Raw genomic sequence first — 13,033 nt, 5'->3', positions numbered from 1 at the left:
TTAAAGACCTTGCCCAAGGGCCCTTAGTGATTTTCCAGTCAGGCTGGGATTTGAATTGAGGATCTTCTGGTCTCAAGCCCAGTGCCTTAACCACTAGAACATCACCCCCCACCTGACGCAATTGTCATTTTTATCCCCATTATCTGTGACCGGCATCATCAGGGGAGGTGATGGTCTGGTCGTTAAGGGCAAGGGTCATTTAATCCCCTATTGCTCCCAGTTTGTAGTGAGCTGCCTTGTATGCAGGCAGCCTGACATCAGGGGTGATGTGAGGGATTACTGTAAAGCACTTTGAGCGTCTGATGCAGAGGGAAAAGCGCTATATATGAGGTCTGTTAGAAAGTATCCGACCTTTTAATTTTTTTAAAAAAACCATATGGATTTGAATCACGTGTGATTGCATCAGCCAAGCTTGACCTTCGTGCGCATGCGTTGAGTTTTTTTCACGGCTGTCGGTTGCGTCATTCGCCTGTGAGCAGGCTTTGTGTGAGCACTGGTCCACCCTCTCGTCGTTTTTTTTATTGCGAATAAATGTCTGAACGATTTGGAGCTTTGCTGCATCAATTTTTTCCAGAAACTGTGACAGACGTCCAGGTGGACACCGTTCGGAAAATTAATATGGCTTCAGGGACGATTTTGTGGGGATTACACAGATTAAGGAGGTTACTGCCGCTTTAAGGACGGCCCACAGCATCTGAGAGCGGGCCGCGCTCTGAGCGCCGATCGACAGGCTCACACCCCGCTGAAACAACCAGATCATTTCCAATGTGAAGGCCTTGTTGATCCGGGACGTCGTCTGACTTTCACAAAAAGGCAGGAGACGTGGACATCAGCTCTTTTTCGGCACATTCCACTGTTACAGGAGTTTTTTTCATGGACAAGAAAAGCGGAGGGACGCGCCACGGAGCCGCTCATTGCGCGGGACAAAACCACCTCCGTGTTGGTCTCACAGGACGGCTTTCAGGTGGATTTCAGAGCAGCTTCTGGTTGCTTTTCAGTCGTGTGATTATCCGAGAAACTGAGCATGAGCGGACATGCCCCAACATGTCCTGTGAGGCTTCATCACGGCGTTGCTTTGCATCATGCAGCTCCACAGTGACGCGCGGAACTCCTCGCTTTTCTTTCCATGAAAAAAACTCCTGTAACAGTGGAATGTGCCATTAATTTCTAAACTGGATGCTGTCTTGATCCGGTATGTCATCTGACTAGCACAGGAATTGCGGAAGACGTGGACTTCAGCACTTTTGTCGGCACATGGAGACAGACATGCGGAGGAGTTCCGTGCGTCGCGTGGAGCCGCATGGCGCAAAGCAACGCCGTGAATGAAGCCTCACAGGACATGTTCTGGCATGTCCAGGCTCATCCACAATTTCTCGGTTAGTCACCAACTGAAAAACCACCGACAGCCGTCTGAAAAGCCATCTCAACAGCCGTCCTGATGAGACCAACACAAGAGGGGTTTGGTCCGGCAGCCATGAACGGCACGGTGGTCACAATCCTCCGTCTTTTGGAATGTGGTGGCAGGGTTAAAAATGCTGGAAGTATAACTGACATAGGAAATGAAGTCTGCAGTGAAATAAAAGTCAATGTAAATGTAGAGATCACTTTTACTTTATTTACTACTGTTGTTGTGGTGGTGTAGCCAAGTGGTTAACTGTGCTTGTGTCTGGTGTGGAAGTTTCTGGTTCAAACCTACACAAGCCCACTCTGCAATGTAGCATTTCATCAGGAAGAGCATCCCGTGTAAACTGCTGCCAAATCCACCTCTGAGCCTTCCTGTTGTGTTACGGTGGTTTGGATTGTAGCTGAAGCCTACAACAGAGCCTCGCTTATACTAGGCGTAAACGTGTCAAACATATCAAATGTGGGCATTCTCCCTCCCTGCTATCCCTCTACTAAATTGTTAGCTTCAAATTCAAATGTTAATTTCATGCATTTAATAATAATTCATGTGGTAGTTCTGATTACTCTGTTTTTAGACAACATAGATTAGATGCCCCAGGTGGTGGAGTATTGTTAGCAGTCCGTAGTTCATTTAAATGTAAACTTGTTTTCACGTATTCTGCTTACCGCTGTGAAGGTCTTTTTGTTGATGTTGAAATGAGCAATGCTGTGTTTCTACGAACTGGTGTAGTGTATAGACTGCCCAATGCACGTCTTGAAGGCTCCACACACTTATTTAACTTTGTATATGACAGTGAAATCACCTGGTGGAGTGAGTGGTTGCAAAGAAATCCTGCACCCTCTCGGCCCTTTCTGGAATGAGTTTGAGACCTCTGCACGAGAATGCGTAAAATTACACAACATAGCTGGCAGAGATATTGTAAAAATAGAGATGTTTTTAAATATGCAAAGTTTAAGGAGAGTGCAAATTTGTGCAAGCAAGAGTTTTACGGTCTAAGTGTGACTTTGAAAAGAAATTGTTGATGTCAGTGCATCTAATCCTAAGACCGTTTTATATTATATACGCAAGCAGAACACTGTATGTTCTTTAATACCATGTACTGAAAGGGTTCTGAAAATTCTTTAGCCACTTCTGATGCCGAAAAGGCTGATTGTTCTCTCAATAGTTTTCTTCGTGTTTGTACATGACAATGGCACCATACCTGAGTCTAATATTAGTTATGATACCAGGTTTGAAAAATTTCATTGTGATGTTAAACCCATGATAAAATTTGTTAAGAAGTTAAAGGTCCAAGGGCCCTTACCAGAACAGATAAGTTACACCTTTTTCTTCAAAACCATAATTGCTATAATTGCAAGCCTTTATGTGGTTTGTATAATAAATGTCTAGATGAGGGGTATGTCCCATCTGACTGAAGGGTGCATATATCATACCTATTTACAAGAGGGTGATACTCAGTTACCCAATCATTTACAGACCGGTGAGTCTGGACTCGGTGTTATGTAAAGTACTTGAAAAAGTGGTCGAGAACAAATACTGAATTAGTTGTTTGAAAATGGTGTTATTGTAATAACCAGCATGGGTTTTACCCAAAAGGTCAACTGTAACAAATTTACCTCGAATGCCTGGAAGACTGGACTTCTAGTTTTGATAAAGCAATACAAACCGACATTGTATACTTCGATTATTCCAAATGTTTTGACACTGTAGTACACTCTAAGATACTTTACAAGCTGAATAGGTATGGTTTTCAAGGATCTGCCTTGAGGTGGATTGATAATTGATGTCACTTATTGGTGACAGCTTATCCACATATAGAAATGTCATTTCTGGGGTTCCCCAAGGCATGGTTCTGGGACATTTGCTTTTCCCTGGGTGTTCATCAGATATAAATTCTGAGATCTACCGTATGTATGTGGATGATACCAAGGTTTATAAATCTGTTAGGCTCTATAAATGATTGTGAAATGTTCCTAGTTGATCTTTCGAGAATCCTTGAATGGGCCACCAGCTGGCAACTAAAGCTAAATGCAAGTAAAACAAAACACTTAAGAATTGGTAATGCCAGATATGTATATTTCTACCAGATGGGTAACTCTGTGATTATTGTAGAATGGAGACACGTAAACATTTCTGGTCAAATAGAATTGTAAATATTTGGAACAAACTAGATACAACCATTGTTAATTGTAAAAGTATCACTTTATTTAAAACTGCTGTAAAAAAGTTAAAATTTTAAGTTACAGTTTTAAGGTGGGGGGGTTACATTTTTATACACCCCTAGTTTTTATGTTCTGTTTATGCTTATGGTGAATAAAATATTATCTCTGTTATCTCTCATTCTCTCTCTCTCTCTCTTTCTGATCTGGTGTGGCAACCCCTGAGTGAAAGCCAGGAAGCAGCCTTGTTATTTATTTATTCTGCATTTTTTTGTATCATCACCAGTGACGCCGGTATTGCATTACTTAGTAACAACATTACTCTAATCTGACCGCTTTTTTTAGTAATGAGTAATGTGACGCGTTATCTTTCCAAATCAGTAATCAGATTAAAGTTACTTCTCCAAGTCACTGTGTATTACTATTATTTTTGTATTGCGCTTGACTATAGCATTAAAACGGACCAGTGAGTGGAGGTTGGAGTTCGGTTACTGTCAACTTCACCCACTTTCAGCGAGCTGCGAGCACAGAGCCATATCCGCTGTGCAGCAGCTCTGAGTTGGAAAAAAACAGTTGTCTCTCAATGCACAGTGATGCTCAGAACTATGGTTTTACAAAGATGTTTTTTACCCTTTTTTCCCCACTGTGTGTCTCCTCGCTAAAAACAACTAATCCGTGATGCATTATCAACAAATATTAACGCTTTTTTTCCAAACAAATGCACTGAAGGTGTCTTTCTGAGGATGGCATGACATGAAAAACGCTGATAAAACTTTCTTACCTGTCAATCTGGTGGTGCTTAGTGCATAAATAAACATTATCCATTCTTCTGCTGAAACAGCAAACCAGGGCCGAATCCATGCCGGAAAGGGGTGTTGGTGTGTGTGGGGGGGGGGGGCTCCCCACACACCCATAGATTAAAGGTCCACTTTTTAAGACATTTTTTCATACTATTACTACTACTAATACTACTTATAATAATAATAATTTCAACAACTAAAATATTTAGAAAGAATATAAATGTTAGAAAAAATGTTGGGAAGAATTTAATAGTTACATTTAGAAACAATGTTGGTTAGAAATTGTAAGTTCTACCATTACAGTGCTGTCAACAGTTAAATATGAGGTCAAGAAAGATGTCTCTATTTTATTTTTTATAAAAACACGTATTTATGTTCATTGAAGGCCAAAAAAGGTGACTATAAAGTGGGTATTGGCAAACAGGTTATCATTTTCATGTTGAAGTGGCAGAGGGGTGTTGTCTGTGGCTGCTGAAAGTAACTAATAAAATAACTAGTCATTGAACTTTGAGTAAGCAGTAAAGTAACTAAGTTACTTTTTCAAGGAGTAATAAGTAATAGGATTACTTTTTCTAAGTAACTGACAACAATGATTGCCACAACCTTTTTTGATTTGGAGTTGTAACACCACCACACTGTGTGCCTTGCATGCTCCTGTTTGCATGGATTGACAGGTGACACTCTGGTTGATGTTACAATATGCCCACAAAATGCCTACAGAATAGCCTTAAATAATTTAAAGCATTAATCCAGAACATGCACCCTCCAGATAGAAATGTGACATTCCGTAAATGCATTTGCACCATGTGTTTTTGACCATGTTTTTGACCTCAAAATATGACCCAAACCTGTGTGGAATTGATTGAGTTCATACTGTGCAGACAGGAAACCGTGTGTTTTCTATCATGGCATTCCAGTAACTTTTCCATTGTTAGATATGGCAGGCCCTTTTGTTGTTTTCTCTGTACAGTATACAGAACCACATTTTCCACATCATCACCTGTACCTTCTGAGCAACCTTTCATTGTTATGCTGAGGATACACACGCTTTATATGCTGATAAATGTAGGCAATGTCTCTCAGATTGCACATAAGCAACAGATCGGGTCACATAAAACCAGACACCGAGCAAAAAAAAAAACAAAAAAAAACACAAAGATTTTATCTCATGAGGAAGTCTGAGATAGAGGTGCACCATAGAAATGATTCCACAGGGCACAGTTACTGGGGAAGAGTTCAAACTGCCACAGATCCACTCAGCTGTGTGAAGGGATGTTATGAGAAAAGATACAGTGGTTATTTCACCAAACTTTAATTGGAGGTTTTTTGCTTTTTGGTGACAAAGAATGAAAGGCTTTTTGGCTGAAGGGCTTTTTCTCTGGATGATATTCCAGCAGGGCAACACACAGATGAGTAGAACTGAAGGTAAGTGAACCTCTCAGTGCAAAACAATATTAAAATTATTGTTTGTATAAAATTACAAATTAGACTTTATGATGATATAGCTTATCTACTGCACCAGAAAATTTGCGGGAAGGAAGTGAAGTTGAAGGCTGTGGCCACTAGGGGGTGCTTAATTGGATTATGGTATGTATTGGTGGCCTAAATAAATTAGCATAAAAGTAATGAAATTAAACATATCATAGTACAAAGATATTATATATAATTTAATTATTTCAATTCCAAAATATTTTGCAACTTGTTTTGTTGCATTTTAAATAGTAACTGAATTGCTTGATACTTTGATGAATTAAGTTGTTCATAATTGTAGACGTTCCTATCATGCTCATGCAACAAACAAGACAAAAAAAGCCAAAACTTAAAATGAGTAATGATTGACGCACATCCGCAAAGATTTTCAATTGAAATGCTAGTTATTTTGGGACAATTCTTCAAGGGTTTTGTCCAACAGGTGGCGCCAAAGTATGCTAATGATGCATTTTTTTTTAAATAAAAGGTGGCATCCCCTAGTACCCAACTCCTTTAACACCCCAAGGATATTTCTGCTGCAATAGCCAGTATGTCATCCCTGTCACTGGTGAGTACAGATTGGAAAGATGAGGCACTTTGCATCCAAAGCCCTTGGAAAACAACAAAAAAGTGTTATACTGCCACCTATAGTGCTGTGAAAACATTATTGCCCCTTGAGTTTTGACATGTTTGAAATTTTTTAGGACATCAAAAAAATAAAACAAAAATTCAGGGCCAGGTATGCACTAAGAGAGCTCCTAACTTAGCCTAATGCTGCATTTACACATAGGCAGGACCGTTACAAATGTCATAATTGTGTCATTCTTGGCGCATACTTGAAATTCTTAATGTGACATAACGCATCTGAATAGGTTTTTAAAGGTGCATTTACACATAACGAAGAAGCGTACGAATGTCATTTTTCTGTCATTCGTGACACATTCCTGACATTCTTAATGTGACTTAATGCATCTGAATAGGTTCTTAATAGTGCGTGTTGGTGCATGATATTCTTGATATTCGTGGAGCATGTTTTTGCCTGTCAAAAAATCTTCCACGAATGTCACACACCACCTTCATTTCGTCTCACGTCGTGGAGGTCGCAACTGAGCGTATTGATCCGTCTTGATGAGAGTGATCCTTAATAGAACGTGACAACGTTCGTAATGATTCCTGTGATGGTTCTTGGAGCCCAAACTGTCACACGTTATTACGAAGTGACACGGAAACTGTCAAGTTTTGACACAACTCGAAAGTGGCGCAGTTTTCTGTCACGTGCGCACAATTAAACTCGGCTCCAAATGTCGTTCCACAGTTCCTGCTGAAGCTCCTCAGGATGCCCCTGCCGGTGTTCCACCTGCTGTTGTAACCGATGAGCAGGAGAACAAGTCTGAGCCAGAGGAACCAGAGAGGACTCACGTGCAGCCAGACATCTCTGCACCTCCTCCAGTCCAGCGGAAGAAGAAGCGCGCGCACAATTAAACCCTGCTGCACCACCACATTCACTTTGATTGCTGACACCAAGTCGGCTAAAATTCTCATTTCAGTGCTCTTCAGCGCGCTCCTGCAGGTGTTCCACCTGCTGCATGTGCCTGATGTTTGGGAAAATGCGCAAGACGACAGCCACATGAAGCCACACATCTGGCTCTGTCCTCCCCTCTCTGCGCCACTCCATGGCACAGACCCCAAATATGCATGCAGTCACAAAGTTCTTCTGAAAAACTGGAGCGATCTGAATTCGGTTGGATGAATATGGGTGTGTGGAGACAATTCACCTCGTTCACAAGGTGACAGAAATTAACGATGCGCTGTTACGCGCAATAGCGCGCAACAACGCGGAACACTATTCTTGACCGTGCGTATAATAATTGATATGTATGATAATTCTCCAGCAACACGTGCCATTAATCGTAATGCGTGGTAACAGGCTGCCAGCAACACGTGCCATTAATCATAATGCGTGGTAACAGGTTGCAGCAGTTCCTGAGGACACCTGACACCTCTGCCCCGAATCATCACATTCGTGATCAGCGGCCAAGAATGTGTACTTTGTGGCATTCGTGACTTGTCATCATTATGTGTAAACGCAGCATTAATAGTGCATGTTGGTGTGTGATATTGTGATTTTTATGGAGCATGTTTTGGCGCGCAACAGCGCAGAACATTATTCTTGACCATGTGGAATGGTTCCTGATAATTTGCCAGCAACACGTGCCATTAATTGTAACACATGGTAACAGGTTGCAGCAGTTCCTGAGGACACCTGACACCTCTGCCTCAAATCATTATATTTGTGATCAGTGGCCAAGAATGTGTACTTTGTGGCATTTGTGACATGTCGTCGTTATGTGTAAATGCAGCATAAAATTTCCTGGCAAGGAATCTTAGCTTAGAGTGAGCCAGGAGGTGTCTGACAGCAACTCTGAGAAAGGAGACTGAAACTCCTATGTTAGTGAGGAGGCATTGTTGACCCCGTTGCTAGGTATGACGTGGTCCTGTAAGGGCTGTGACTGGTTGTCACGGAAAAGGAAGGGGAAATAAAAATAAATAAATGCACTCTGCACTCGTACATATGAATGAGCAGTAAAATCAACCAATCATATAACTGCATTAAGAAATGCATAATCGTGAAAATAATTTAATGTCATGATGATGATACTCAGCAAAATTAAATTGGAGCGATCGCCGGGCTAGTCGCTAAACCTGTAAATTCTTGTGCAGCAATGCATTATTGGAGTTCTGGGTTTGGGGGTTTTAAATGTTGTTACTGTGGTTCAAGTTAGTTGAAAAATGTTGTTAGTGTTGTTGATTTATTGTGTTTTGTAGTTCAATTGGTTTAGTGAGTTAAGTGTTACCGTGTTGTCACCATAAGTGAAATGTGTATTGTGTTTGATGCCGTCCCTGTGTTGTTTTATCTGATAAATAAGTGCTGATTAGACACAATGATTAATGCACAGGTGTGCCTTAGTCTGCCCACAATAAAAGGCCACTCTGAAAGGTGCAGTTTTATCACACAGCACAATGCCACAGATGTCGCAAGATTTGAGGGAGTGTGCAATTGGCATGCTGACAGCAGGAATGTCAACCAGAGCTGTTGCTCGTGTATTGAATGTTCATTTCTCTACCATAAGCCGTCTCCAAAGGCGTTTCAGAGAATTTGGCAGTACATTCAACCAGCCTCACAACCGCAGACCATGTGTAACCACGCCAGCCCAGGACCTCCACATCCAGCATGTTCACCTCCAAATCCAGCATGTTCACCTCCAAGATCGTCTGAGACCAGCCACTCGGACAGCTGCTGAAACAATCGGTTTGCATAACCAAAGAATTTCTGCACAAACTGTCAGAAACCGTCTCAGGGAAGCTCATCTGCATGCTCGTCGTCCTCATCGGGGTCTCGACCTGACTCCAGTTCGTCGTCGTAACCGACTTGAGTGGGCAAATGCTCACATTCGCTGGCGTTTGGCCCGTTGGAGAGGTGTTCTCTTCACGGATGATGCGAAGGAGATGTGTTGCACTGCATGAGGCAAATGGTGGTCACACCAGATACTGACTGGTATCCCCCCCCCCCAATAAAACAAAACTGCACCTTTCAGAGTGGCCTTTTATTGTGGGCAGTCTAAGGCACACCTGTGCACTAATCATGGTGTCTAATCAGCATCTTGATATGGCACACCTGTGAGGTGGGATGGATTATCTCAGCAAAGGAGAAGTGCTCACTATCACAGATTTAGACTGGTTTGTGAACAATTTGAGGGAAATGGTGATATTGTGTATGTGGAAAAAGTTTTAGATCTTTGAGTTCATCTCATACAAAATGGGAGCAAAACCAAAAGTGTTGCGTTTATATTTTTGTTGAGTGTAGGTGAGACTAAGCAACCTTTACACAAAAGGCTATCCAGCACCGCAGAGAGGGCGCCAGTGGACCTCAATCTGCAGTTCATCTCCACCTTAAAGAGACTAACCACACGTTTGAGGACAAGGAAGTTTAAATCTTAGCCAGAGAGAAGAAATGGTTTGAGAGAGGGGTCGAGGAGGCATTCTATGTGTAAAAGTTGAAACCCAGCCTTAACCAGGGAGGGGGTCTGAGACATGCTTTGTCCCCTGTTTACAATGGGGTACTCAGGTCAAAGCAGTTTCAGTCTTTTGTTCATGGTAATGAGTCATTCACATCATCAGGAGAGTTGTCAAGAGAGCCATCAGGAAAGGCGTCCGTCCCATCATTAGGAGGGACAGCTGCCCTGTCATTAGGAGGGTGCTAACTAGAGCACAATAGTTGCTCATTAGAGCTATTGTTTAGTCACTAGCCTATAGCAGTCTGCCTCTTGGTAGGAGGGGTCTGGTTAGGTTTAAAACTCCAGCTTTTGTGGCTTCTGTTTATTCTTCTCTACAAGACAAGACAGAAGTCAGACTACCTGAGGAAGTTTCTGCGATTTGAAGCGTAACGTCCTCGCGTCAAGCAACCCAGTCCAGTCGAAGATTCAAGTTTCTCTACTATGCACTGCAGCATGTGTGTCTGTCCAAAGACTAAAACCTTCAACATTAGTGCATTACTTTAAAACTAAATCATATAGCTGATATTTTCACTTCATAAAACACCAGACGTGACACTAATTTAAATAACTCTCTGGAATTAGTTTGGTTAAAATTTTAACCATAAGTTAAAACTGTATGCCTGTTGATGACTTGCGTGATATGCCGGTGAGTCTCTATGGTGTAAAGAGAAATTGTCTTTATTGTCTCTTTGCTGTCCCCTTCTCTTCCTTGGTCACTGGATGTCTTTGGCTGAGAGAAAGCTAATCTGATACAGAAGCCCTGGCTCGTTGCTATGTCAGTAGCTACCAGTATACTGAAATCAATACTGAAAGTTATCAGTTTAGCTTTTATCTGTAACTTCCACTAAATTTTTTAGGGTTTTATTGGTTTAGCTTTATAAAGGATAACTTTTTAGTAAGCAGATTAACTGTTATCAAAGCTTACTTTTTGGTTAGCTGTGCCACTGATTGGTGATGCTGGTATGCCACAATGGGTGTTCCACAGTTGTCAGATGTTCCATCATGCGCTGACAGCAAACACACACTGCACTGCAGCTACCATTCGAGCCTTTGCCACCTCACCCGCACCTCGACAATGTAGGCTTGTGGTGCACTCGCATGCATTTTATGTTGCTTGTGGGGAGGGGGAATGGTACACTCACACGTCATTTGTTTGCTGGGGGGAAGCAGCACACTCACGGAGCACTTAGAAAAGGTGGGGCCATTCCGGCAGCCAGCTTGAAAGTGGTCGCCTGCGCTCTACTCATGCTGGCTGCGCAAATGACCCCGCCTTTCTAACTGCCCCAAGAGTAGTGCTGGATGTTCGTGGGTGGCACCTGGACTCCGAGCGAGAATGGGTCGAATGGGCACTCGCCCCGCCATTCACCATCATTTGGCCACTGGTGTGAAGGCTGCCTTGATTCGACCAGGGTTTGATGTGGCCGATGATTTCGTGCAGCCGCTTGGCCGCAGCACAATTTGTCCGGCCTGCCTTTGACATGCCGTGTGAATGTTGCAAGCACAATCAAATGGCAGCGTGACCTCATCTTGCCCGTCATTCAAATGGGCTTCCAGCACAACCGACACGCAAATGTGGAGTACATGTGCTGTGCCCAAATGGGTTTGGCGACTGCTGTATGAGGCATTCGAGTGCAGCTCCAATTTGTCACGAGTGCCATTTGAATATTCTAATCCTACTTTGTGCGCCATTTGGCCTCATTCATATTAAGTGTGAATGGGCCATTACAATAACCAGCATTCTTCGCATGGTGTGAAAGCTTGGTTTTCTTAAAATATATAGCTTTTTTGAATTCTATGCAAAATAAAATGTGCCCTTTCATGCAAACTTTCAAGATGCTTCCTCCATCAGCATTATCCATCTCCATCAATACCCTCTGTGTCAAATTCAGAGCAATGCCAAATTTTCACTTCCAACAAAGTAAACACTTCCCTATATCTTATGCGTTTTTGCCCAGTTTTTTAGAGGATGATTATTATTACTGTATTTTGAAGGACAATATGCCTTCTGTTGTTCATGCTCATTTTTGTCAAAGCTCTGTGCCCGCTCACCTAATTAAAAGTAATGTTGTGACTTAATATGGATGTTAGACATTCTGAAACAGCTCACAAGGAATGTGTGCAATTTTTTGTAATTTACTGTCACTCATTTCAATGTCCATGGGCCAAATTTGACCTAATTGGTTCCACCTAAGTCTGCAAAGCAACACTAACAATCCAGTGTCAGCATACAGGGGCCAACACAAAAATGTAAAGAGAATAGTTTACACCATCTGTTGCATTTAGTCATAACGTTATGGTGGCAGACCACTGTAGGTCAAAGGTCACAGGATCAGTTTAGAAAAATTCAAAACAGCCAAGACTATGCAAGCACTTTCAGAGCTCAACCAATAATTTGCATCACTTTTTAAGCAAACTGAAATGTTTCAATAGCTGAAGAAGGAGTCGTACTTATCTTTGTTGGTAGGTGGGACCCCAGAGGCAGCTGACAGGTACCGGCAGGCTAGCGTGCCGCAGCCCATGCGGTCGCAGAGGCAAAAACTCGGGTCTGGGAGGAGTTTCGGGGAGGCTATGGAGGAGAACTATCGGTCGGCCTCGAAGAGATTCTGGCAAACCATCCGACGCCTCAGAAGGCGGAAGCAGCTCTCCACCGGCACTGTTTACGGGGCGGGTGGGGAGCTGTTGACCCTGACTGGGGATGTTGTTGGGCGGTGGAAGGAGTACTTCGAGGATCTCCTCAATCCCATCGTCACATCTTCCGAAGAGGAAGCAGAGACTGGGGACCCAGAGGCGGACTCATCCATTACCCAGGCCGAAGTCAACCGAGGTGGTTAGAAAGCTCCCGGTGGCAAGGCTCCTGGGGTGGATGAAATCCGTCCTGAGTACCTTAGTCTCTGGATGTTGTGGGACTGTCTTGGCTGACACGCCTCTGCAACATCGCGTGGCGATCGGGGACAGTGCCTCTGGATTGGCAGGACCGGGGTGGTGGTCCCTCTGTTTAAGAAGGGGGAACCGGAGGGTGTGTTCCAACTATAGGGGGATCACACTCCTCAGCTTCCCCGGTAAGGTCTATTCCAGAGTACTGGAGAGGAGAATTTGACCGATGGTCGAACCTCGGATTCAGGAGGAGCAGTGTGGTTTTCGTCC

The 13,033-nt window shown here is 43.0% G+C and overlaps 1 protein-coding gene across 1 annotated transcript in view; it reads left to right on the top strand.

Moving 5' to 3' along the window:
• Positions 1-5,588: 5,588 nt before the first annotated feature.
• LOC117506886 (von Willebrand factor A domain-containing protein 1-like) overlaps positions 5,589-13,033 on the top strand; it is a 100,255-nt gene continuing 92,810 nt past the window's right edge. Inside the window, exon 1 of the mRNA XM_034166552.1 lies at positions 5,589-5,789. Within this exon, the coding sequence (XP_034022443.1) occupies positions 5,711-5,789 (79 nt within the window). The 5' untranslated portion in view covers positions 5,589-5,710. The remainder of the gene's footprint in view (positions 5,790-13,033) is intronic.

The sequence above is a fragment of the Thalassophryne amazonica genome, chromosome 3 (assembly GCF_902500255.1).
Source record: "Thalassophryne amazonica chromosome 3, fThaAma1.1, whole genome shotgun sequence".
In the NCBI taxonomy this organism is placed as follows: domain Eukaryota; kingdom Metazoa; phylum Chordata; class Actinopteri; order Batrachoidiformes; family Batrachoididae; genus Thalassophryne; species Thalassophryne amazonica.
This window is presented reverse-complemented; position numbering and strand designations above follow the sequence as displayed.